This window comes from Bombina bombina, chromosome 10, assembly GCF_027579735.1.
Source record: "Bombina bombina isolate aBomBom1 chromosome 10, aBomBom1.pri, whole genome shotgun sequence".
NCBI lineage: Eukaryota > Metazoa > Chordata > Amphibia > Anura > Bombinatoridae > Bombina > Bombina bombina.
The window spans coordinates 204517489-204545425 of record NC_069508.1 but is presented as its reverse complement, the minus strand read 5'-3'; the positions used below and the strand labels follow the sequence as shown (position 1 = coordinate 204545425).

At 39.2% G+C, this 27937-nt stretch overlaps 1 protein-coding gene across 1 annotated transcript in view; it reads right to left on the bottom strand.

The window, feature by feature from the left end:
* The window catches only part of PATJ (PATJ crumbs cell polarity complex component), a gene marked incomplete in the record, with an annotated part of 974742 nt that overhangs the window by 880592 nt on the left and 66213 nt on the right, over positions 1–27937 (bottom strand). Inside the window, 1 exon segment of the mRNA XM_053693647.1 lies at positions 24249–24371. Coding sequence (XP_053549622.1) covers positions 24249–24371 — 123 coding nt within the window.

Below are 27937 nucleotides of genomic sequence, written 5' to 3'. Positions count from 1 at the left end.
ACTAAAGATAAAAGTTAACCTACAAGCTCCCTAATTAACCCCTTAACTGCTGGGCATAATACACGTGTGGTGTGCAGCGGCATTTAGCAGCCTTCTAATTACCAAAAAGCAACACCAAAGCCAAATATGTCTGCTATTTCTGAACAAAGGGGATTCCAGAGAAGCATTTACAACCATTTGTGCCATAATTGCACAAGCTGTTTGTAAATAATTTCAGTGAGAAACCTAAAGTTTGTGAAAAAGTGAATGATTTTTTTTATTTGATCGCATTTGGCGGTGAAATATACCAAAATGGGTCTAGATCAATGCTTTGGGTTGTCTTCTAAAAAAATATATATACATGTCAAGGGATATTCGGGGATTCCTGGAAGATATCAGTGTTCCAATGTAACTAGCGCTAAGTTTGAAAAAAAGTGGTTTGGAAATAGCAAAGTGCTACTTGTATTTATGGCCCTATAACTTGCAAAAAAAGCAAAGAACATGTAAACATTGGGTATTTCTAAACTCAGGACAAAATTTAGAAACTATTTAGCATGGGTGTTTTTTGGTGGTTGTAGATGTGTAACAGATTTTGGGGGTCAAAATTAGAAAAAATGTTTTTTCCATGTTTTCGTCATATTTTATAACAAAAATTATAGTAAATTATATGATATGATGAAAATAATGGTATCTTTAGAAAGTCCATTTAATGGTGAGAAAAACAGTATATAATGTGTGGGTACAGTAAATGAGTAAGAGGAAAATTACAGCTAAACAAACACTGCAGAAATGTAAAAATAGCCTTGGTCCTTAAAGGGCCAGTAAACCTAGAAAATAATGTTATATAATTCTGCACATAGTGCAGCATTATATAACATTATATTAGTGCTAGCTTTATAAAACATAATATTGCTGGTGAATTTTTATTAAAAAAGAGGGTTTTTCAGACCGCCGCTCCTTGCTCTACTGAGGGCGTCTGGTTTTTCCATCTGAGCGCATCTGGGCAGCTATCTAGTCACAGCCCGGCCCGACTGCGCCATTACACTCAGTCAGACAGAGCAGGAGCGAGCTGCATTGAGTGTAATGGCGCAGTCGGGCCGGGCTGTGACTAGACAGCTGCCCAGATGCGCTCAGAGGGAAAACCAGACCCGCTCAGTAGAGCACAGAGGGCAGGTCTGAAAAACCCTCTTTTTTAATAAAAATTCACAGGCAATATTATGTTGTATAAAGCTAGCACTAATATAATGCTGCACTATGTGCAGAATTATATAACATTATTTTCTAGATTTACTGCCCCTTTAAGGGTAAGAAAATGGAAAAGTGCTGTGGTCCTGAAGGGGTTAAGCAACTTTCTAATGTACTCCTATTATCATTTTTTTTCTCTCTCTTGGTATCTTTATTTGAATGTAAGCTTAGGAGCCAGCCCATTTTTGGTTCAGAATCTGGGTAGTGCTGGGTGATTGGTGGCTACATTTAGACACCAATCAGAACGCGCTACCCAGGTGCTGAACCAAAAAATGGGCCGGCTCCTATGCTTACATTCTTGCTTTTTAAAATAAAGATACTAAGAGAACGAATAAAAATTGATAATAGGAGTAAATTAGAAAATTGCTGCTCTATCTGAATCGTGAAAGCTTAAATTTGACTAGACTATTCCTTTAAAAGGGACATAAAACACCCCAAACAATTATTTCATGATTTAGAAAGAGAAGCAATTTTAAACAACTTTCCACTTTAATTCTATTATCTAATTTGCTTCATTCGCTTGCTATCCTTTGTTGATAAGCATATCTAAATAGACACAGTAGCTGCCGATTGGTGGCTGCACATAGATGTCTCGTCTTATTGGCTCACCCATGTGCATTACTATTCTTTCAACAAAGGATACCTAAAGAATGAGGCTAATTAGAGAACAGAAGTAAATTGGAAAGTTTAAAATTGTATTCTCTGTCTGAATCATGAAAGAAAAATGTTGGGCTTCATGTTCCTTTAAAATGCCCCTTGTATAGCCATAGAACAGAATTACATAGCCAACGTGTATAATAAAAAAGTAAATTTATGCTTACCTGATAAATTAATTTCTTCTACGATATGACGAGTCCACGGATTTCATCCTTACTTGTGGGATATTAACCTCCTGCTAACAGGAAGTGGCAAAGAGCACCACCGCAGAGCTGCATAAATAGCTCCTCCCTTCCCTCCACCTCCAGTCATTCGACCGAAGTTAGGAAGAGGAAGGAAAGGCCAAAGGTGCAGAGGTGACTGAAGTTTATAAAAAATAAAATATAAGCTAAATCTGTCTTAAAAATGACAGGGTGGGCCGTGGACTCGTCATATCGTAGAATAAATTAATTTATCAGGTAAGCATAAATTTACTTTTCTTCTACAAGATATGACGAGTCCACAGATTTCATCCTTACTTGTGGGATACAATACCAAAGCTACAGGACACGGATGAAAGGGAAGGACAAGACAGGAACCTAAACGGAAGGCACCACTGCTTGAAGAACCTTTCTCCCAAAACCAGCCTCAGAAGAAGCAAAAGTATCAAATTTGTAAAATTTGGAAAAAGTGTGAAGAGACGACCAAGTTGCAGCCTTGCAAATCTGTTCAACAGAAGCATCGTTTTTAAATGCCCATGAGGAAGCCTTAGCCCTAGTAGAATGAGCCGTAATTCGTTCAGGAGGCTGCTGTCCAGCAGTCTCATACGCCAGACGGATGATACTCTTCAGCCAAAAAGAAAGAGAGAGGTAGCCGTAGCTTTCTGACCCCTATGCTTTGCAGAAAAAACAATGAATAATGAAAATGATTGACGAAAATCCTTAGTCGCCGGCAAGTGAAACTTCAGGGCACGGACCACGTCCAGGTTATGTAACCTACGCTCCTTCTTAGAAGAAGGGTTAGGACATAATGAAGGAACAACAATTTCCTGATTAATATTCTTATTAGAAACAACCTTAGGAAGGAAATCAGGTTTGGTACGTAAAACCACCTTATCAGAATTGAAGATAAGGCGAATCACATTGTAACGCTGAAAGCTCAGAAACTCTACGAGCAGAAGAAATAGCAACCAAAAGTAAAATTTTCCAAGATAATAACTTAATATCTATGGAATGCATAGGTTCAAACGGAACCCCTTGAAGGACTAAATTCAAAGTCCAGGGCGGAGCAATTGGTCTAAACACAGGCTTAATTCTGGTTAGAGCCTGACAAAAAGACTGAACGTCTGGAACGTCCGCCAAACGTTTATGTAGCAAAATTGATAAAGCAGAGATTTGTCCATTTAAGGAACTTGCTGATAACCCCTTCTCCAATCCTTCTTGGAGAAAAGACAGAATCCTGGGAATCCTAACTTTACTCCATGAGTAGCCCTTGGATTCACACCAAAAAAGATATTTACGCCATATCTTATGATAGATCTTTCTAGTGACAGGCTTACGCGCCTGAATCAAAGTATCTATGACCGAATCAGAGAATCCTTGCTTAGATAAAATCAAGCGTTCAATCCCCAAGCAGTCAGTTGCAGAGAAATTAGATTTGGATCTTGGAATGGACCTTGAATGAGAAGATCCTGTCTCACTGGAAGTTTCCACGGAGGCAGAGAGGACATGTCCACCAGATCTGCATACCAAGTCCTGCGTGGCCACGCAGGCGCGATTAGAATTACTGAAGCTCTCTCCTGTTTGATCCGAGCAATCACCCGGGGAAGGAGAGGAAACGGTGGAAACACATAAGCTAGGTTGAACGACCAAGGCACTGCCAAGGCGTCTATTAGTTCGGCCTGAGGATCCCTCGACCTGAATCTGTATCTTGGGAGCTTGGCATTCTGTCGAGACGCCATTAGATCCATCTCCGGTCTGCCCCATCTGAAAATCAGTGAGGCAAACACCTCCCACTCCCCCGGATGAAAAGTATGTCGGCTTAGAAAATCCACTTCCCAGTTGTCCACTCCTGGGATGTAGATTGCTGACAGATAACAAGAGTGGGCCTCCGCCCACCAAATTATCTTGGATACTTCTGTCATCGCTAAGGAACTCCTCGTTCCTCCCTGATGATTGATGTAAGCCCCAGTCGTAATGTTGTCCGACTGGAATCTGACCGAAGCCAGTTGAGGCCACGCCTGAAGTGCATTGAATATTGCTCTCAGTTCCAGACTGTTGATTGGAAGTAGAGACTCTACCCGAGTCCAAACACCCTGAGCCTTCAGGGAATTCCAGACTGCACCCCAGTCCCATACATAAGCCCATCTATCAACTTCAGGCCATGAATAAATGAATAATTAATCAATTAATAAAGGGATTTCAGATACACAAATATTTTTGTTAGTGCATACTCCTTACCCTTCCCCCTATAGGGGACAATGTCAGCCTGTTCTGGTATACCAAGTCTCCCCAGAAAATAAAAGACTGCACATACCTCAAAGTTGCTTGTAGCAAAACACTGGTCTCCACACTGAAGATTTTCTCACACATACCTTCAGCTACGTTGTGGGAACCATTATGGATCTTAAATAATGTTTTGCTAAGATCATAAACATCAGGGCAGAAAAAAATATGTCTCCACTTCTTCCTTGTGAAGCAATAGACTGACGATTTCCCTCTGAGGAAAATAGCACTCTCTGGCACTATTTTAAAATAAAAAACTTCTTGATTGAAGAATCTAAACTAACACCTCGATTTACCTCTTCCTATTACTAACACAGGCAAAGAGAATGACTAGAGGTGGAGGGAAGGGAGGGGCTATATATACAGCTCTGCTGTGGTGCTCTTTGCCACTTCCTGTTAGCAGGAGGTTAATATCCCACAAGGATGAAATCCGTGGACTTGTCATATCTTGTAGAAGAAATACAATGCAATAGCACTCTGAATTTTAAATGAGTAGTAAATTTATTCTGACACATTGAAAATTTGACTTTTATTTGCCAGCCCTTTGCAGTGTTCTTCCCAGGACCACCTGGGTGTCCCACCCAGCTGATTTTACAGACCACTAGGCTAAAATGTTCACCAATATATTAGCTAATATTAAGAATGTTCAAAGTTTATTACACAAATTATCATTAAATACATTATATGTTAAATTATGCAATTCATTTGTGCTTTGTATAGCAGAAAATGTTATACTGTAATATTAGAAAGTATACTACGGTCATCACCCCGCTGCTTCATAACGCCACCCACCTTGCAAAATCCTCTGAGGAGAGGCCCAAGTGACAGCCGTCAGCGAATCACAGACTCATATACACCTTGCACATGCTCAGTAGGAGTTGGTGCCTCGCAAAGTGTGCATATATAAAGACTGCGCACAATTTGATAATGGAAGTAAATTGAAAAGACTTAAAACTGCATGCTCTATCAGAATCATAAAAGTTTAATTTCAACATGAATGTCCTTTTAACTTGCGCGTTATACCCATTGTCGGATTAAAAATACATCATTATATAGGGTCAGTAATGTAAAACGTTGCTCTAGACAAATAAAACGTGATATTTGAGTCTCTTTAAATTCGAAAACCGTGATATTTCTGACACTTATAACAGCGCCAATGCCATTTCACATACATTTAAAAGTGGCGGGGAAAACACACTGGTGTGATTTAACTGTTCATCGCTTTACAACTGCAGTAACCCTTTTGGGAAACAAATACCTGACAAGCGATCATTCTTATCAAAGAAGCATATCAGTACAATGCAATGGTAGACATTATTTATACATTTGGCAGGTATAAAGACTTGTCTGGTTTAATTAGGCCAGTGCGTAACCTGAGCTCTAATATAAGCTCCAGTTCTAAACCAGTCTTCCGTGGGAGATCAGCTATCTTGACATTTATATCTTTTCAGCTTTCTTACATGACTGTAATACTGCCTTAGTTGCATAAGTAAGACCATTTAACAGGGACAGACGGAATAGAATGACAAGTTGTCCTTCATTTGACCCCAGTCAGAAGCTTAGCACAGATATAGTCTGCCTACTTAAGTAATATTTAACTTACAAAAGCTGAAGCGCTCTTTGCTATTTTAACAACAACTGGAAGAAAAGCGTGTGCGCTTTTTTAACTTCAATATTGTCAAAAGAACAAGAGGCATGTAAGATGCTCCTCAGCGACGACAAAACCCATCTGTGCAAGCTCTCCGAGTTAAATCATAAGCACATAATACACACTGACACAATGTGCTATGCAATTAGTCAGCTAAAATCCATTAAGAGGATAACAATCTCATAACATTGTGTAAAACACGCTCCCATCAAGTGTTAGGTGCAAGAAGGAATTTCTGCTGTTAAGTGGACTCTTTATTAGAGAAATAAAAGAATTTACATGCCTGATCTAAGCAATAGAAAACATCTGAACGATTTCTTCAGGTAGAAATCCTAATTTTTTTCTTTTTATTACGATGAAAGATGACTACAAAATCTCAGGTCAAGACCTCAGTAACACTGACAGGTTATGGATAGATATATATATATATATATTTTATTATTAATAATAATAATAATAATAATAATAATAATAATAATAAGGATATGCACTCTCTCAGGGTTTGTGAAAAAGCAAGTCAAGATATATTGATGTTTCAAGGTCACAATAAACCCCCTCTTCCGAACGGTGGTTCTGAAGAAGGGGTTAATTATGACCCGAAACGTCAATAAATCGTGACTTGCTTTTTCACAAACCCTGAGAGTGCATATCCTTAATATTCTATTGTACTTCAATATTGCACCCAGGTGGATGACCTTTGGTGGGACTTAAACAACTGAGTGAATATATATATATATATATATATATATATATATATATATATATATATATATATATATATATATATATATATATATATATATATATATTTCAAGCTCTCAGCTAAGATTAAAAGCAAAAATGGAAGGGTTAGTTACCGCATTTGGTCAAATGGGACAAGCCTAGGTACCAGGTTTTTGGAAGGGACCTTGTCGTGGTACCTGGGCTTGTCCCATTTGGCCAAATGCGGTAACTAACCCTTCCATTTTTGCTTTTAATCTTAGCTGAGAGCTTGTAAGTGAGTGCTGGACTTTCTCTGTGTGTTGTATTAATTTGTTTTGTAATTTTCCCTATGGTTCTTGCACCCAGACCTCTCTGGGGTTAACTGCCTGTGACTCTGGGGACAGCACAGCCTCCTGTGAGTGCCAGTGAGCACCCAGGGCTGAACATGTTGCTGGTTCATGGGATGTGTACCCGGTCCGGTATGAGAGTGCAGTCCCCTTCCGTGTTTTATATATATATATATTTATTTATTTACTTTTTATTACATCTCTTTTATGCAGTGCAGAGACCCTCACACTCCATGATCACTTCTATCTGTAGAGTAGGGTCCCACTTCAGCTGATATTTTTCTATAGTGTAGAGACCCATCCCTCTCCCTTCAAAACCATTTTCCTTAGTGTAGGCCCCCCCCCCCATTGCTCCAAATTGGAACCAAAAGACAGATCTTTACAGAGAGTGACACAGGCAGTGTCACTCTCTGTAACTATCTGCACTCTGGCTTCCTATGGTAAGGGAGCACAATCAGTGCCTTCTGCCCCCTGGTTGCGGCTCCCAATGTCTAATCTGACAGCAGGGACCGCACCATGCACCCCTGTGCTGGACGTAAGTACTACCACAACACAGTATTCTGGGTAAGGTACAGTGTTACGTACTACCTACATCCAGATGGCGTAAGGGGTTATATAGCATATAAAGATAAACTTCTTAAGAACTACAATGTTCTCCAAGGACCCATTTAATGGGCACACCACTTGGCTGATTTTACCGACAACCTGGCTAAAATTTAAGCTAATATTAAGCTAAAATTAGCAAATATTTTTTTAAATTTGTGTTAAATTAGACAAATGCTGTGTGCTTTTGATAGCATAAGTAACAGTAATAAATGAGAGAACATATACTGCCCCCACCGGTTTTCTTCATGACACCAGACTGGCAACATTTTCTGTGTAGAACTATAGTGTAACAAAAAGTTATGAACCAAAGCTGATTCATATATGCATGTTATTGGAGAGACTAAAATTCATTTAAAAAAAAAAAAACACACAGCATTTACTATAAGTTAAAAGGACAGTATGATGCAAAAATGATATGCTCTAATTTGTTAGATTATGTCCCTTTAGCACTGATCCAATGCCATGTCACATACATTTAAAAGTGCTAAGTGTCAGAAATAGCACCTAATAGCACCAAATATAGCACCTAATAGCACAGAGGCGCATGCTGCAGTCCCCACTGTCAACTTAGACAGCAATAGCCGCAACCTGGGTGCAGAATGTATCTGATTGTGCTCCTTTACCATATGAAGCCAGATCATCAATCGTTAGAGAGAGTGACAGTGTCCGTGTCACTCTCTGTTACTATCTTCCAGTGGTGCCGAGTGAAAGTGGTGTGATGGAAGGAGGTAGGGGTGGGGTCCCCTACACTATGGAAATTTGTTTTGAAAGGAGAGGGAGGGATGGGTGCTTACACTATGGGAAAAACATAATTTATGTAAGAACTTACCTGATAAATTAATTTCTTTCATATTGGCAAGAGTCCATGAGCTAGTGACGTATGGGATATACATTCCTACCAAAAAGATCAAAGTTTCCCAAACCTCAAAATGCCTATAAATACACCTCCCACCACACCCACAACTCAGTTTTAACGAATAGCCAATTAGTGAGGTGATAACAAAAAAGGAGTAAAGAAGCATATAAAAAGGAGGAACTGGAATATAATTGTGCTTTTATACAAAAAATCAAAACCACCATAAAAAGGGTGGGCCTCATGGACTCTTGCCAATATGAAAGAAATGAATTTATCAGGTAAGCTCTTACATAAATTATGTTTTCTTTCATGTAATTGGCCATGAGCTAGTGACGTTTGGGATAGAAATACCCAAGATGTGGAAGACCACAGAAGAGTCACTAGAGAGGGAGGGATAAAATAAAAACAGATATTTCCGCTGAGAAATTAAATCCAAACAAAAAAAAAAAAAAATTTTTATGAATCTCAAGAAAAAAACTTAATTCATAAGCAGAAGAATCAGACTGAGACAGCTGCCTGAAGAACTTTCCTACCAAAAACTGTTTCAGAAGAAGCAAATACATCAAAATGGTAAAATTTTGTAAATGTATGCAAAGAAGACCAAGTTGCTGCTTTGCAAATCTGATCCACCAAAGCTTCATTCTTAAAAGCCCAAGAAGTGGCAACTGATCTAGTAGAATGAGCTGTGATCCTCTGAGGCAGAGATTGCCCGTATCCAAATAAGCTTTGTGAATCAAAAGCTTTAACCAAGATGCCAAAGAAATGGCAGAGGATTTCTGAACTTTCCTGGAACCAGAAAAAACAATAAATAGACTAGACGTCTTTCTGAAATCCTTAGTAGCTTCAACATAGTATTATTTCAAAGCTCTTACAACATCCAAAGAATGTAAAAATCTTTCAAGAACATTCTTAGGATTAGGACACAAGGAAGGAACAACAATTTCCCTACTAATGTTGTTAGAATTTAAAACTTTAGGCAAAAATTTAAATGAAGTCTGCAAAACAGCTTTATTATGATGGAAAACCAGAAAAGGAGACTCACAAGAGAGGGCAGATAATTCAGAAACTCTTCTAGCTGAAGAGATAGCCAAAAGGAATAACACTTTCCAAGAAAGTAGTTTAATATCCAAAGAATGCATAGGCTCAAAAGGAGGAGCCTGCAAAACCAAATTAAGACTCCAAGGAGGAGAGATTGATTTAATAACAGGCTTGATATGAACCAAAGCCTGAACAAAACAGTGAATATCAGGAAGCTTAGTAATCTTTCTATGAAATAAAACAGAAAGAGCAGAGATTTGTCCCTTCAAAGAAGAACTTGCAGACAAACCTTTATCCAAACCATCCTGAATAAACTGTAGAATTCTAGTAATTCTAAAAGAAGAGATTTTATGAGAAGAACACCATGAAATATAGGTTTTCCAAACCCGATAATAAATCTTCATTGAAACAGACTTAAGAGCCTGTAGCATAGTATTAACCCCTTAATGACCACAGCACTTTTCCATTTTCTGTCCGTTTGGGACCAAGGCTATTTTTACATTTTTGCGGTGTTTGTGTTTAGCTGTAATTTTCCTCTTACTCATTTATTGTACCCACACATATTATATACCGTTTTTCTCGCCATTAAATGGACTTTCTAGAGATACCATTATTTTCATCATATCTTATAATTTACTATAAAAAATTATAAACTATGAGAAAAAAAAATGGAAAAACACACACTTTTTCTAACTTTGACCCCCAAAAACATAATTTATGTAAGAACTTACCTGATAAATTCATTTCTTTCATATTAGCAAGAGTCCATGAGCTAGTGACGTATGGGATATACATTCCTACCAGGAGGGGCAAAGTTTCCCAAACCTCAAAATGCCTATAAATACACCCCTCACCACACCCACAATTCAGTTTAACGAATAGCCAAGAAGTGGGGTGATAAAAAAGTGCGAAAGCATATAAAATAAGGAATTGGAATAATTGTGCTTTATACAAAATCATAACCACCACAAAAAAAGGGCGGGCCTCATGGACTCTTGCTAATATGAAAGAAATGAATTTATCAGGTAAGTTCTACATAAATTATGTTTTCTTTCATGTAATTAGCAAGAGTCCATGAGCTAGTGACGTATGGGATAATGACTACCCAAGATGTGGATCTTTCCACGCAAGAGTCACTAGAGAGGGAGGGATAAAATAAAGACAGCCAATTCCTGCTGAAAATAATCCACACCCAAAATAAAGTTTAATGAAAAACATAAGCAGAAGATTCAAACTGAAACCGCTGCCTGAAGTACTTTTCTACCAAAAACTGCTTCAGAAGAAGAAAACACATCAAAATGGTAGAATTTAGTAAAAGTATGCAAAGAGGACCAAGTTGCTGCTTTGCAAATCTGGTCAACCGAAGCTTCATTCCTAAACGCCCAGGAAGTAGAAACTGACCTAGTAGAATGAGCTGTAATTCTCTGAGGCAGAGTTTTACCCGACTCAACATAGGCAAGATGAATTAAAGATTTCAACCAAGATGCCAAAGAAATGGCAGAAGCTTTCTGGCCTTTTCTAGAACTGGAAAAGATAACAAATAGACTAGAAGTCTTACGGAAAGATTTCGTAGCTTCAACATAATATTTCAAAGCTCTAACAACATCCAAAGAATGCAATGATTTCTCCTTAGAATTCTTAGGATTAGGACATAATGAAGGAACCACAATTTCTCTACTAATGTTGTTGGAATTCACAACTTTAGGTAAAAATTCAAAAGAAGTTCGCAACACCGCCTTATCCTGATGAAAAATCAGAAAAGGAGACTCACAAGAAAGAGCAGATAATTCAGAAACTCTTCTGGCAGAAGAGATGGCCAAAAGGAACAAAACTTTCCAAGAAAGTAATTTAATGTCCAATGAATGCATAGGTTCAAACGGAGGAGCTTGAAGAGCTCCCAGAACCAAATTCAAACTCCAAGGAGGAGAAATTGACTTAATGACAGGTTTTATACGAACCAAAGCTTGTACAAAACAATGAATATCAGGAAGAATAGCAATCTTTCTGTGAAAAAGAACAGAAAGAGCAGAGATTTGTCCTTTCAAAGAACTTGCGGACAAACCCTTATCTAAACCATCCTGAAGAAACTGTAAAATTCTCGGTATTCTAAAAGAATGCCAAGAAAAATGATGAGAAAGACACCAAGAAATATAAGTCTTCCAGACTCTATAATATATCTCTCTAGATACAGATTTACGAGCCTGTAACATAGTATTAATCACAGAGTCAGAGAAACCTCTTTGACCAAGAATCAAGCGTTCAATCTCCATACCTTTAAAATTAAGGATTTCAGATCCTGATGGAAAAAAGGACCTTGTGACAGAAGGTCTGGTCTTAACGGAAGAGTCCACGGTTGGCAAGAGGCCATCCGGACAAGATCCGCATACCAAAACCTGTGAGGCCATGCCGGAGCTACCAGCAGAACAAACGAGCATTCCTTCAGAATCTTGGAGATTACTCTTGGAAGAAGAACTAGAGGCGGAAAGATATAGGCAGGATGATACTTCCAAGGAAGTGATAATGCATCCACTGCCTCCGCCTGAGGATCCCGGGATCTGGACAGATACCTGGGAAGTTTCTTGTTTAGATGGGACGCCATCAGATCTATTTCTGGAAGTTCCCACATTTGAACAATCTGAAGAAATACCTCTGGGTGAAGAGACCATTCGCCCGGATGCAACGTTTGGCGACTGAGATAATCCGCTTCCCAATTGTCTATACCTGGGATATGAACCGCAGAGATTAGACAGGAGCTGGATTCCGCCCAAACCAAAATTCGAGATACTTCTTTCATAGCCAGAGGACTGTGAGTCCCTCCTTGATGATTGATGTATGCCACAGTTGTGACATTGTCTGTCTGAAAACAAATGAACGATTCTCTCTTCAGAAGAGGCCAAAACTGAAGAGCTCTGAAAATTGCACGGAGTTCCAAAATATTGATCGGTAATCTCACCTCCTGAGATTCCCAAACTCCTTGTGCCGTCAGAGATCCCCACACAGCTCCCCAACCTGTGAGACTTGCATCTGTTGAAATTACAGTCCAGGTCGGAAGCACAAAAGAAGCCCCCTGAATTAAACGATGGTGATCTGTCCACCATGTTAGAGAGTGTCGAACAATCGGTTTTAAAGATATTAATTGAGATATCTTCGTGTAATCCTTGCACCATTGATTCAGCATACAGAGCTGAAGAGGTCGCATGTGAAAACGAGCAAAGGGGATCGCGTCCGATGCAGCAGTCATAAGACCTAGAATTTCCATGCATAAGGCTACCGAAGGGAATGATTGTGACTGAAGGTTTCGACAAGCTGCAATCAATTTTAGACGTCTCTTGTCTGTTAAAGACAGAGTCATGGACACTGAATCCATCTGGAAACCCAGAAAGGTTACCCTTGTCTGAGGAATCAATGAACTTTTTGGTAAATTGATCCTCCAACCATGATCTTGAAGAAACAACACAAGTCGATTCGTATGAGATTCTGCTAAATGTAAAGACTGAGCAAGTACCAAGATATCGTCCAAATAAGGAAATACCACAATACCCTGTTCTCTGATTACAGACAGAAGGGCACCGAGAACCTTTGTAAAAATTCTTGGAGCTGTAGCTAGGCCAAACGGCAGAGCCACAAACTGGTAATGCTTGTCCAGAAAAGAGAATCTCAGGAACTGATAATGATCTGGATGAATCGGAATATGCAGATATGCATCCTGTAAATCTATTGTGGACATATAATGCCCTTGCTGAACAAAAGGCAAGATAGTCCTTACAGTTACCATCTTGAACGTTGGTATCCTTACATAACGATTCAATATTTTTAGATCCAGAACTGGTCTGAAGGAATTCTCCTTCTTTGGTACAATGAAAAGATTTGAATAAAACCCCATCCCCTGTTCCGGAACTGGAACTGGCATAATTACTCCAGTCAACTCTAGATCTGAAACACATTTCAGAAATGCTTGAGCTTTTACTGGATTTACTGGGACACGGGAAAGAAAAAATCTCTTTGCAGGAGGTCTCATCTTGAAACCAATTCTGTACCCTTCTGAAACAATGTTCTGAATCCAAAGATTGTGAGCAGAATTGATCCAAATTTCCTTGAAAAAAAGTAACCTGCCCCCTACCAGCTGAGCTGGAATGAGGGCCGCACCTTCATGTGGACTTAGAAGCAGGCGTTGCCTTTCTAGCTGGCTTGGATTTATTCCAGACTGGAGATGGTTTCCAAACTGAAACTGCTCCTGAGGATGAAGGATCAGGCTTTTGTTCTTTGTTGAAACGAAAGGAACGAAAACGATTATTAGCCCTGTTTTTACCTTTAGATTTTTTATCCTGTGGTAAAAAAGTTCCTTTCCCACCAGTAACAGTTGAAATAATGGAATCCAACTGAGAACCAAATAATTTGTTACCCTGGAAAGAAATAGAAAGTAAAGTTGATTTAGAAGCCATATCAGCATTCCAAGTTTTAAGCCATAAAGCTCTTCTAGCTAAAATAGCTAGAGACATAAACCTGACATCAACTCTGATAATATCAAAAATGGCATCACAGATAAAATTATTAGCATGCTGTAGAAGAATAATAATATCATGAGAATCATGATGTGTTACTTGTTGCGCTAAAGTTTCCAACCAAAAAGATGAAGCTGCAGCAACATCAGCCAAAGATATAGCAGGTCTAAGAAGATTACCTGAACACAGATAAGCTTTTCTTAGAAAGGATTCAATTTTCCTATCTAAAGGATCCTTAAACGAAGTACCATCTGACGTAGGAATAGTAGTACGTTTAGCAAGGGTAGAAATAGCCCCATCAACTTTAGGGATCTTGTCCCAAAATTCTAATCTGTCAGACGGCACAGGATATAATTGCTTAAAACGTTTAGAAGGAGTAAATGAATTACCCAATTTATCCCATTCTTTGGAAATTACTGCAGAAATAGCATTAGGAACAGGAAAAACTTCTGGAATAACCACAGGAGCTTTAAATACCTTATCCAAACGTTTAGAATTAGTATCAAGAGGACCAGAATCCTCTATTTCTAAAGCAATTAGTACTTCTTTAAGAAAAGAACGAATAAATTCCATTTTAAATAAATATGAAGATTTATCAGCATCAACCTCTGAAACAGAATCCTCTGAACCAGAAGAGTCATCAGAATCAGAATGATGATGTTCATTTAAAAATTCATCTGTAGGGAGAGAAGTTTTAAAAGATTTTTTACGTTTACTAGAAGGAGAAATAACAGACATAGCCTTCTTTATGGATTCAGAAACAAAATCTCTTATGTTATCAGGAACATTCTGCACCTTAGATGTTGAAGGAACTGCAACAGGCAATGGTACTTTACTAAAGGAAATATTATCTGCTTTAACAAGTTTGTCATGACAATCAATACAAACAACAGCTGGAGGAATAGCTACCAAAAGTTTACAGCAGATACACTTAGCTTTGGTAGATCCAGCACTAGACAGCGATTTTCCTGTAGTATCTTCTGACTCAGATGCAACGTGAGACATCTTGCAATATGTAAGAGAAAAAACAACATATATATAAAGCAAAATTGATCAAATTCCTTAAATGACAGTTTCAGGAATGGGAAAAAATGCCAAAGAACAAGCTTCTAGCAACCAGAAGCAATGAAAATGAGACTTAAATAATGTGGAGACAAAAGCGACGCCCATATTTTTTCGCGCCAAATAAGACGCCCACATTATTTGGCGCCTAAATGCTTTTGGCGCCAAAAATGACGCCACATCCGGAACGCCGACATTTTTGGCGCAAAATAACGTCAAAAAATGACGCAACTTCCGGCGACACGTATGACGCCGGAAACGGAAAAAGAATTTTTGCGCCAAAAAAGTCCGCGCCAAGAATGACGCAATAAAATGAAGCATTTTCAGCCCCCGCGAGCCTAACAGCCCACAGGGAAGAGTCAAATTTTTGAAGGTAAGAAAAAATGATTAAATCAAATGCATTATCCCAAATATGAAACTGACTGTCTGAAAATAAGGAAAGTTGAACATTCTGAGTCAAGGCAAATAAATGTTTGAATACATATATTTAGAACTTTATAAACAAAGTGCCCAACCATAGCTTAGAGTGTCACAGAAAATAAGATTTACTTACCCCAGGACACTCATCTACATGTTTGTAGAAAGCCAAACCAGTACTGAAACGAGAATCAGCAGAGGTAATGGTATATATAAGAGTATATCGTCGATCTGAAAAGGGAGGTAAGAGATGAATCTCTACGACCGATAACAGAGAACCTATGAAATAGACCCCGTAGAAGGAGATCACTGCATTCAAATAGGCAATACTCTCCTCACATCCCTCTGACATTCACTGCACGCTGAGAGGAAAACCGGGCTCCAACTTGCTGCGGAGCGCATATCAACGTAGAATCTAGCACAAACTTACTTCACCACCTCCATCGGAGGCAAAGTTTGAAAAACTGAATTGTGGGTGTGGTGAGGGGTGTATTTATAGGCATTTTGAGGTTTGGGAAACTTTGCCCCTCCTGGTAGGAATGTATATCCCATACGTCACTAGCTCATGGACTCTTGCTAATTACATGAAAGAAATCTGTTACACATCTACAACCACCAAAAAACACTCATGCTAAATAGTTTCTAAATTTTGTACTGAGTTTAGAATTACCCAAGGTTTACATGTTCTTTGCTTTTTTTTGCAAATTATAGGGCCATAAATACAAGTAGCACTTTGCTATTTCCAAACCATTTTTTTTCAAAATTAGCGCTAGTTACATTAGAACACTAATATCTTTCAGGAATCCCTGAATATCCATTGACATGTATATATTTTTTTAGCAGACATCCCAAAGTATTGATCTAGGCCAGTTTTGGTATATTTCATGCCACCATTTCACCGCCAAATGCGGTCAAATACAAAAAATAGTTCACTTTTTCATAAATTTTTTCACAAACTTTCGGTTTCTCACTGAAATTATTTACAAACAGCTTGTGCAATTATGGCATAAATGGTTGTAAATTTTTCTCTGGGATCCCCTTTGTTCAGAAATAGCAGACATATATGGCTTTGGCGTTGCTTTTTGGTAATTAGAAGGCCGCTAAATGCCACTGTGCACCACACATGTATTATGCCCAGCAGTGAAGGGGTTAATTAGGGAGCATGTAGGGAGCTTTTTGGGGTAATTTTAGCTTTAGTGTAGTGTAGTAGACAACCCCAAGTATTGATCTAGGCCCATTTTGGTATATTTCATGCCACCATTTCACCGCCAAATGCGATCAAATTAAAAAAAAACGTAAAATTTTTCACAATTTTAGGTTTCTCACTGAAATAATTTACAAACAGCTTGTGCAATTATGGCAAAAATGGTTGTAAATGCTTCTCTGGGATCCCCTTTGTTCAGAAATAGCAGACATATATGACTTTAGCGTTGCTTTTTGGTACTTAGAAGGACGCTAAATGCCGCTGCGCATCACACGTGTATTATGGCTAGCAGTGAAGGGGTTAATTAGGTAGCTTGTAGGGAGCTTGCAGGGTTAATTTTAGCTTTAGTATAGAGCTCAGCCTCCCACCTGAAACATCAGACCCCCTGATCCCTCCCAAACAGCTCTCTTCCCACCGAACAATTGTCCCCGCCATCTTAAGTACTGGAAGCAACTCTGCCAGTACTAAAATAAAAAAGGTATATTTAGGCTTTTTTTTTTTTTTAATAGCATATTTACATATGCTGATGTGTAGGACTCCCCCCCCCCCAGCCCCCAACCTGACTGATCCCCCACCAAACAGCTCTCTAACCCTCCCCCTCTGCCTTAATGGGCACCATCTTGGGTACTGTCTGCCAGTACCCAGTTTAGAATAATTTTTTTTTTTTTTTTTTTTTTTTAATTTTCCCCATTTTCTGTACTGTAGCTCCCCCCCCTCCCCAAAGACCAACCTCCCACCCCGTCCTAGATACCTTCGATTGTTTTTTTATAAACATTAAAATACCCCTTTCTCCCACTTATAAAACCAAAACTTTTCTGTAGTGTAGCGGTTCCCACCCACTCCCGCCCCGTGCACGCGCCCGCCCACTGCCCACCGTGCGCGCGCCCCCATCGGCCCCGCCCCCTCTATATTACCCGGCCCATCGATGGCCGCCCACCCGCATCCCAAGATGGCTCCCACCCACCAACGATACCGGCCATCGATGTCCGGTGCAGAGAGGGCCACAGAGTGGCTCTCTCTGCATCGGATGGCCAAGGGGTGTTAATGCAGGATGCCTCGATATCGAGGCATCCTGCAATAACCGGAAAGCGGCTGGAAGCGAGCAGGATCGCTTCCAGCCGCTTTAAACCACTAATGTCGTACAGGGTACGTCGCTGGTCTTTTAAGACCAGGTTGTGTGCGACGTACCCTGTACGACATGCGTCGTTAAGGGGTTAATCACTGAGTCAGAGAAACCTCTATGACTAAGCACTAAATTTGGCGAATTGAGATCCTGATGGAAAAACGGCCCTCGAGACAAAAGGTCTGGTCTTAAAGAAAGTGGCCAACGTTGGCAACTTGATATCCGGACAATATCCGCAAACCAAAATCTGTGAGGCCATGCTGGTGCTATCAGAAACACAAATGCGACTGTTCCATTATGATCTTGGAGATCACCTTTGGAAGAAGAACTAGAGGCGGAAAAATATAAGCAGGTTGGTAAAACCAAGGAACTGATAACGCATCCACCATCTCTGCCTGAGGATCCCTGGACCTGGAAAGGTACCTGGGAAGTTTCTTGTTTAGATGGGAAGCCATCAGATCTATTTCTGGAAGACCCCACATCTGTACAATCTGACAAAATACATCTGGATGGAGAGACCACTCCCCCGGATGTAAAATCTGACGGCTGAGATAATCCGCTTCCCAATTGTCTACACCTAGGATATGCATCGCAGAAATTAGACAGGAGTTGGATTCCGCCCAAGAAAGTATCTGAGATACTTCTTTCATAGCTAAAGGACTGCGAGTCCAACCATGATGATTGACATATGCCACAGTTGTGATATTGTCAATCTGAAAACAAATGAATGGTTCTCTCTTTAACAGAGGCCAAGACTGAAGAGCCCTGAAAATAGCCCAAAGTTCTAAAATATTGATTGGTAACCTCACCTCTTCAGAATTCCAAACCCCTTGTGCTGTCAGAGACCCACAGACAGCTCCCCAGAAAGAATTGCATCCGTAGAAACTAGAGTCCAGGAAGGACAAACAAAAGAGGCCCCTTGAACAATACAATGATGGTCTAACCACCAAGTCAGAGAGATTGGATGTAGAAACAGGACGCCAAAGTCCCAGGGAGGTGCGCTCGTGCACCGGATGGTAAAGAAACTGTAACGGCCGCACTCTTGAACCAGGAAATGGAAACTCACAGAGGGAGCGGCACAACAGCACGGGACACTTGGAGTCGCCCGTAAGACTCACGACATCCACTGGAACGTGTAGACGTTGGGTCAGATGACCAGCAGCAACCAATCCAGGAGCGCCAACCGTCCAACAGCTGACGCCAGATAGGCTTGAAGATGCAGAGAGAGCTGAGTATGACCCGCACGGGGAACGCTACAGCCAGCAGTTACACGGGCACAGTTGGCCCAAAACGGGTGATATAACACTTAGGAGGTGAGAGTAAGTGGACAAGCAGGTGGATTTAAAAAGTGTATATTTATTAAAATACACAGAATAATAGCAATGCGTTTCTCAGCAAAACATGCTGTTTCATCAGGCTGATGAAACAGCATGTTTTGCTGAGAAACGCGTTGCTATTATTCTGTGAATTTTAATAAATATACACTTTTTAAATCCACCTGCTTGTCCACTTACACCTCTAAGAGTTATATCACCCGTTTTTGGCCAACTGCACCCGTGTAACTGCTGGCTGTAGCGTTCCCCGTGTGGGTCACGCTCAGCTCTCTCTGTTTGCATCTTCAAGCCTATCTGGCATCAGCTCTTGGATGGTTGGCGCTCCTGAATTGGTTGCTGCTGGTCACCTGACCCAACGTCTACATGTTCCAGTTGATGCCGTGAGTCTTACGGGCGACTCCAAGTGTCCCGTGCTGTTTTGCCTGGCACTCCGGTTGTGCCGCTCCCTCTGTGAGTTTCCATTGCTAAGGGTTCAGGGCAATCCCTCTCCTGCAGGGCTTATCTGTCTATACTACACCATGTGGCGCCTCTCTATCTTCTTTAGGTAAACAAGTCAGAGAGTTGAGTATTGGGATTTAAGAATATCAATTGTGATATCCGAGTATAATCCCTGCACCATTGATTCAGCAAACAAAGCTGCAGAGGTCTCAAATCAAAACGAGCAAAGAGGATCGCGTCCGATGCTGCAGTCATGAGACCTAAAACTTCCATGCACATAGCCACTGAAGGGAATGATCGAGACTTAAGGTTTAGACAGGCTGAAACCAATTTCATTCATCTCTTGTCTGTTAAAGACAGAGTCATGGACACTGAATCTATCTGGAAACCTAAAAAAGGTGACCCTTGTCTAAGGAATCAAGGAACTCTTTGGTAAATTGATCCTCCAACCATGTCTTTGAAGAAACAACACTAGTTAATTTGTGTGAGATTCTGCTAAATGTAAAGACTGAGCTAGTAGCAAGATATCGTCCAAATAAGGAAACACCATAAAACCCTGCTCTCTGATTACAGATAGAAGGGCACGAGAACCTTTGAAAAGATTCTTGGAGCTGTCGATAGGCCAAATGGAAGAGCGACAAATTGGTAATGCTTGTCTAGAAAAGAGAATCTCAGAAACCGATAGTGGTCTGGATGAATCAGAATGTGAAGATATGCATCCTGTAAGTCTATTGTGGACATGTAATGACCTGGCTGAACAAAAGGCAGAATAGTCCTTATAGTCACCATCTTGAAAGTTGGGACTCTTACAAAACGATTAAAAAAACTTGAGATCCAGAACTGGTCTGAATAATTTTCTTTCTTTGGAACAATGAATAGATTTGAATAAAACCCCAGACCCTGTTCCTGAAGCAGAACTGGTATAATTACCCCTGAAAGCTATAGATCTGAAACACACTTCAGAAAAGCCTGAGCTTTCACAGGATTTGTTGCAACGTGAGAGAGAAAGAATCTTCTCACAGGAGGTCTTACTCTGAAACCTTTTCGATACCCTTGAGAGACAATGCTCTGAATCCACTGATTTTGAACAGAATCTGCCCAAATGTCTTGAAATAATTTTAATCTGCCCCCACCAGTTGAACTGGATTGAGGGCGGCACCTTCATGCAGACTTGGGGGCTGGCTCTGGTTTCTTAAAAAGGCTTGGATGTATTCCAACTTGAAGATGGCTTCCAATTGGAACCAGAGTCTTTAGGGGAAGGAGTGATTTTCTGTTCTCTATTCTGAGGAAAGGAATGAAAATTATTAGAAGCTTTAGATTTACCCTTAGATGTTTTATCTTGAGGCAAAAAAAATCCCTTCCCGACAGTGATAGTGGAAATAATAGAATCAAACTGGGAACCAAATCAATTATTACCCTGGAAATATAGAGATTGTAATCTATATTTAGATACCATGTCAGCTTTTCATGATTTTTAGCCATAAAGCTCTTTTAGCTAAAATAGCTAAAAAGACATAGATTTAACATCAATCTTGATGATATCAAAAATAGCATCACAGATAAAATGATTAGCATGTTGAAGCAAACGAACAATGCTTGACAGATCAGGATCTGTTTCCTGTTGTGCTAAGCTATCCAACCAAAACGTTGATGCAGCCGCAACATCAGCCATACAAATGTCAGGCCTGAGAATATAGCCAGAATGTAAATAAGCTTTCCTTAGATAAGATTCAAGTTTCCCATCTAAAGGATCCTTAAAAGAAGTACTATCTTCCATAGGAATAGTAGTACGCTTGGCAAGAGTAGAAATAGCCCCATCAACCTTAGGGACTTTTTCCCAAAACTCTAATTTAGCCACTGGCAAAGGGTACAACCTTTTAAACCTAGAAGAAGGAATAAAAGAAGCACCAGGCTTAGTCTATTCCTTAGCAATCACATCAGAAGAAGCATCAGGAACAGGGAAAGCCTCAGGAGTAATCACAGGAGGTTTATAAACAGAATTTAAACGTTTACTGGTTGTGTTATCAAGAGGACCAGAATCCTCAATATCCAAAGTAACCAACACTTCTTTCAACAAAGAACTAATATACTCAATCTTAAAAAGATAAGTAGATTTATCAATGTCAATGTCTGAGGTAGGATCTTCTGAACCAGAGAGATCCTCATCAGAGGAGGATATTTCAGTATGTTGTCGGTCATTACAAAATTCATCAGTTTTATGAGAAGATTTAAAAGACCTTTTACATTTATTAGAAGGCAGAATAGAGGACATAGCCTTCTGTATTGCATCAGCAATATAATTTGTCATATCAACAGGGATATCATGTACATTAGATGTTGAAGAAACAACAGATACTGTACTAGTACTGATAGAAATATTTTCGGCATGCAAAAGCTTATCATGACAACTGTTACATACTACAGCTGGAGATATAATCTCAGCTAATTTACAACAGATACACTTAGCTTTGGTAGAACTGTGTTCAGGCAGCATGGTTCCTAAAGTAGCTTTTGAGACAGGATCAGATTGAGACATCTTGCAAAATGTAAAAGAAAAAAATAACATTTAAAACAAAATATTAAATTTCCTCATATAGCAGTTTCAGGAATAGGAAAAAATGCAAATGCTAAAATAAGCAAAAAAGCAAAGAGCATAGCCCTCTTGAGCATAAAGAAGGCAAGAAGCATATAGGAGGTGGGGTAAAAAATAAAACCATTTTTTTGGCGCCAAGCATGACGCACAACGCAAAATCAAGTAGAAAATTTTTGGAGCCAACAAACATCCGGAAATTACGCAACTCGCGCCATAACAGATGCAACTTTGTGACAAACAACCTGGCATCAACTAAGATGCGGGAAATGACGAACTTGTGTCATCATAGGCGCACATTCGTGCTAAAAAATTCTCGCGCCAAGAATGACGCAATAACAGCATTTTGCGACCTCGCAAGCCTAATTTTGCCCACAAAATTAAAGAAAAACAAGTCAATTTGAAAAAAAGAGACTATACCCCAGGTAAGAAAATAACTTCCTAAAACATGATTCCCATACTAAAACTGATAGACTGCAAAGGGAAATACACATAGTCCTGACTCATGGCAAATATAAGTAAAATACATGTATTTAGAACTTTACATTAATACATAAAGTGCTAAACCATAGCTGAGAGTGTCTTAAAATAACGATACATACTTACCGAAAGACACCCATCCACATATAGCAGATAGCCAAACCAGTACTGAAACAGTATCAGTAGAGGTAATAGAATATGAGAGTATATCGTCGATCTGAAAAGGGAGGTAAGAGATGAATCCCTATGACTGATAACAGAACCTTTGAAAAGATTTCCCGCGAGGAAAACCATAAAATCAATAGGCGATACTCTCTTCATATCCCTCTGACAAACACTGTACTCTGAGAGGAATTGGGCATCAGAATGCTTAGAAGTGCTTATCATAGAAGAATCATAGAAAATCAAGCACAAACTTACTTCACCACCTCCATAGGAGGCAAAGTTTGTAAAAACTGAATTGTGCGTGTGGTGAGGGGCGTATTTATAGGCATTTTGAGGTTTGGGAAACTTTGCCCCTCCTGGTAGGATTGTATATCCCATACGTCACTAGCTCATGGACTCTTGCCAATTACATGAAATAAATATACGCCAGAGTGGGGAGGAGGTACCCTACACTACAGAAAAAAAAGAAGTACAATATTTATGACTTTATGAAACTTTCATGAATGTAAGTGCCCCTGTTTTTAATAGCATTTTTAAAAACAGGGCTTTCATTCGGGAATTAATTACCTAATTACCTAATGAGAAAGTGGAGCTGCTTTTTTGATGAATTACAGATATCTGTTTTCTGCTCAGTGATGCCACACAAAACCCCTTAGCAGCACAGGTGTAGTTCTTGGGCAGACCTGATGTAGTGTTTTAGCCTATGGTGGCATGGAGGAGATTTATAATAAAATGACAAGAGTGGCAGTTCTATTAACGAGTTAAAAAAAAAAAAAAAAGTTTCTGAATATTACTGCATATTTAAAAAAAGAACATGAAACCCAAAATGTTTTTTTTTGAGATTCAGAAAAAGCAGCAATTTTAAACATCTTTTCAATTGAATTCTATTATATAATTTGCTTTTCTCTCTTGGTTTACTTTTATTGAAAAGAATACATAGGTTCGGCCCAAGAGATGGGAGCAAGCTGCTGATTGGTGGCTGCACACTTATGTCTCTTCTCATTGGCTTACAGGTGTGTTCAGTTAGCTTCCAGTAGTGCAGTGCTGCTCCTTTAATGAAGGATACCAAGGAAATGGAGCAAAATCAATAATAGAAATAAATTGGAAAGTTGTTCTGACTCATGTATTATGCAATATTGACATTCCTAGAATTCAGCAGTTCCATTTTATATAACAAACTCATTGTCTATTATTAAGGCACACTCTGCCGAAACGCGTAAGCCCTGAGATACGCTGATGGTCATATTATGCTATTATTATCACATTCCCCATTGAATAAACCTTTATAGTTTATTTGGAATTCTAAACTTATTATACTGTATATAAATAATATCTCTATATATAAGATACTGAAATACATGTTGTAAATTACCTATTTTCATTTCATTTTTGTAGTTATCCACTTGTTCTTCATTTTCCAGCTGGCTAGGGCTTGTGTTTATTTCAGCCTTGGGCTCTGCAGCAGGTAACTGATATACTGGCAATGCTGGAACATCTGAGACGAAAATAAAGTATGGTTTAATTTAGGTTTATTGTGATACCGAGTAAATATTATTATATTTCTGTGTTACAACTAAGTGAAATGAATGAAATCTAAACTAACCAGGGATATTTAAATATACTTATTTAGCAGGTATGTTACAGAAGCACTACCGCCTAAAGAGCACAACACCACATGTGCCGCAATATCTTCTCAAGCACATCTCTAACCACAGCAGGGATTGTACGATTTAGATTTATCACTGAATCGTGTCAAAAACTAACAACTAAACATCTATTAGCCTGAGGGACAGAAACTGATGTGCTGCTTTCCCACCGACAAGAAAAAAATCAGAGACAATTAGAACGTTTTACAAAAAATACATTAAAAGGAAATTGCAAACAGCACAATCATAAATGCTCTAGAAACTAGAAAAGCATTTTAGGTTTTGCTTTAAAAAAGTGAAATCTATTAACACATTTTGTCAATGATTTATGAAAGAATCATGCACTATCACCTGTTATAGGGCTGTCATGTGCAGAATTTAAAGGGACACTGTACTGTATGTTATGAGTTTACAATCAAGTTACAACAGCTGCATATTATTATAAGTACTGGAATTTACTGTTTTAGGCTTATTCTTGCAATTAAAATAACTGCCCTTGCCTACTGAATCAATGACTCATAATGACAAATTCAGTACCTAAGTTTTGGCCTTTGTGGATAGAGAAACATAAAAGATAAGGAGGTCTGCTATTCTATATGAACAGGCATTTTCTTAAAGGTAAGGTAAAGTTTAGGGCTATTGAATCCATATAATCAAAGTACTAATTAACCATAAGCTAGTCGCTAACTTTGTTTTTTGTTATATTATGTTGTTTACCTGAAATCCAAAGTTTATAATTCCTAACGTTGTATTCAATTCTCCTCCCCCATGCCACTTCCGTGTTTCTATATTTTATTTCAGCAAGCGGTCTCACCCCTCTGCTTACGTCAGCTCAATGCGCGTTCACAGACTCTATAGATCTTATGCGCATGCACCACTTCCCCCACTGCCAGGTACATTGTTGAGATTGTAACAAATGATTCATTGAGCCTAAGAGTTCCGTCGATCGCAGGCAGAAAGATAATAAAGCAATCGCTACAGAACTTACACTGAGCATGCGCGACTCACGAACGAGCACGGGTGGAAGTAGGTTTAGTCCGACGCATGCGCTCAGTCATCGAGTGATGTCGGAATGGATGTGCTAAACCCCTGAAGGGGAAACAGCGGATTGGTCTATAATATCGGTAGCGACTGTCAATCAAAGTTCCCAAAATGTCGGGCGGACAAAGATTGGTGTCGGAACAATAGTTCAACGTTAGAAAAATATGTAATTATGTGAAATATTCTCGAATGATGAATGAAACTTATGTTATTTTTTAAAAATAGTAAACATAGCGTTAAGTAGTGTGCTCAACTTTACCTTACCTTTAAGAACAAGTGGTGCTTTAAAAGGGAAAATCCCACCCAGCTATTTCAAATACAAAAAGGACCAATTTCCCATACATTTAAAACTCTGATCCTGGTACAATAAGTCAATTTGAAAACAAGGAGAAAGACTATCCCTTTAGTTGGGCACTCCAGTAGTTTATGTGCATGTACAGTAAACTTAAAGGGACATCAAACCCAACATTTTTCTTTCATGATTCATACAGAATGTGTGATATTAAACAAATTTCAAATTTGCTTCTATTATATAAATGTCTTCATTTTCTTGGCATCCTTTGTTGAAAAGCATATCTAGGTAGGCTCAGGAGCAGCAATGCATTACTGGGAGCTAGCTGCTGATAGGCGGCTGCACAAAAATGCCTCTTTTCATTGGTTCACCAGATGTCTTCAGATAGCTCCCAGTAGTGCATAGCTGCTCGCTACTAAAAAGGATACCAAGAAAATGAAGAAAATTGGATAAAATAAGTAAATTGTTAAGTTGTTTAAAAATCACATGTTCTATATGAATCATGAAAAATAATAAGAAAAAAAAAATATGGTGGGTTTTATGTCCATTTAAACCCTTAACCCAATCAAACATACATATACATACATACATACAGTAGTAAAGAATGGGGATGCACTCGCCAGGATTTTCAAAGTTACCTTTAATGTAACGTTTCGGGGTGTTACCCCCTTCGTCAGACAATACAAAATAACAATACCGTATCCATATAACACGATATGTATAACGTATTGTTATTTTGCATTGTCTGACGAAGGGGGTAACACCCCAAAACGTTACATTAAAGGTAACCTTGGAAATCCTGGCGAGTGCATCCCCATTCTTTATTACTATCAATACCATGGAAGCACCCTGGGTGGATGAAATGTTAACTGTGAGTGCTGGCCTGCCTGATATATATATATATATATATATATATATATATATATATATATATATATATATATCCAAAACACCAGAACTCGCCCACAAAGGAAAACTGCCTGGGTGCAAATTTGTAGAAGATATGCAGCCAAAAGAAAATGCACTCTCAGGACTTTCATAAACAAGTTACTTTTATTTCTGTAACGTTTTCGGAGGTCTTGCCTCCATCATGCTGATGAAGGAGGCAAGACCTCCGAAAACGTTACAGAAATAAAAGTAACTTGTTTATGAAAGTCCTGAGAGTGCATTTTCTTTTGGCTGCATATATATATATATATATATATATATATATATATATATATATATATATATATATATATATATATATATATTTGAAATAATGAAAGTATCCAGAAGTAAAATCTTGAAATCCTTTATTACAATCCACTTGTGGTAAAATGACATGGAAGCACCATAAGCACTTAAAAAGAAAACACACGTAAGCCTGTTTTCTTTTTAAAATACTTTCATTATTTCAAGCTTACACATTTCCAGGACTTCCGTGAGCGAAGGGAAGCTCGCACACTCTAAACTCTGTGCCCCGCTAAAGAACTTTCTACTCTGGTTTGTAATCGCCCGGTTGTGTTCGAGACGGGCGCTGATTGGCTGCTGGATACCACGTGGGCGGACGCGCCTCCAAGCGTCTTGTGGATTACCACTGACGGAACGGATGGACAAGTAATCCCGGTGTAATCGAGTCCTTGGAGACACGAAGGTAGCGGTGAGTGGGCGCAGCTAAGGCTGTGTTGGGCACGGGTTGTCCTGCAAAGACCCATTCTGATACCGCATAATCTTTATAAGACACCGGTGACGATGGCTAAGGTCTGAGCAAGGCTATCAGTGGTTTTCTACCAGCATTTATGGGACTTAGTGGAACTAGCAGGAGCCAGAGGAGTCAAATTTAGAGTGTTTTGCTTTATCGTTTAGCTGCTGTGTGAACTTTTCACTTCTTTGACTATATATATATATATATATATTTTACATACACGTTGTGCAGTGCTTTGGCTATCTTACTGCACCACGTATATATACACGTCACTTCAGGATGCTCCAGCACTCGCGGCTGTTAAGTTACAGTCAAGATCTGGATCTCCTGAAGCTTCAAGCATCTGCCGCAAATGGAGCCAAAGCGCGATCGGTGCTCCGCCTCCATATAAGGGC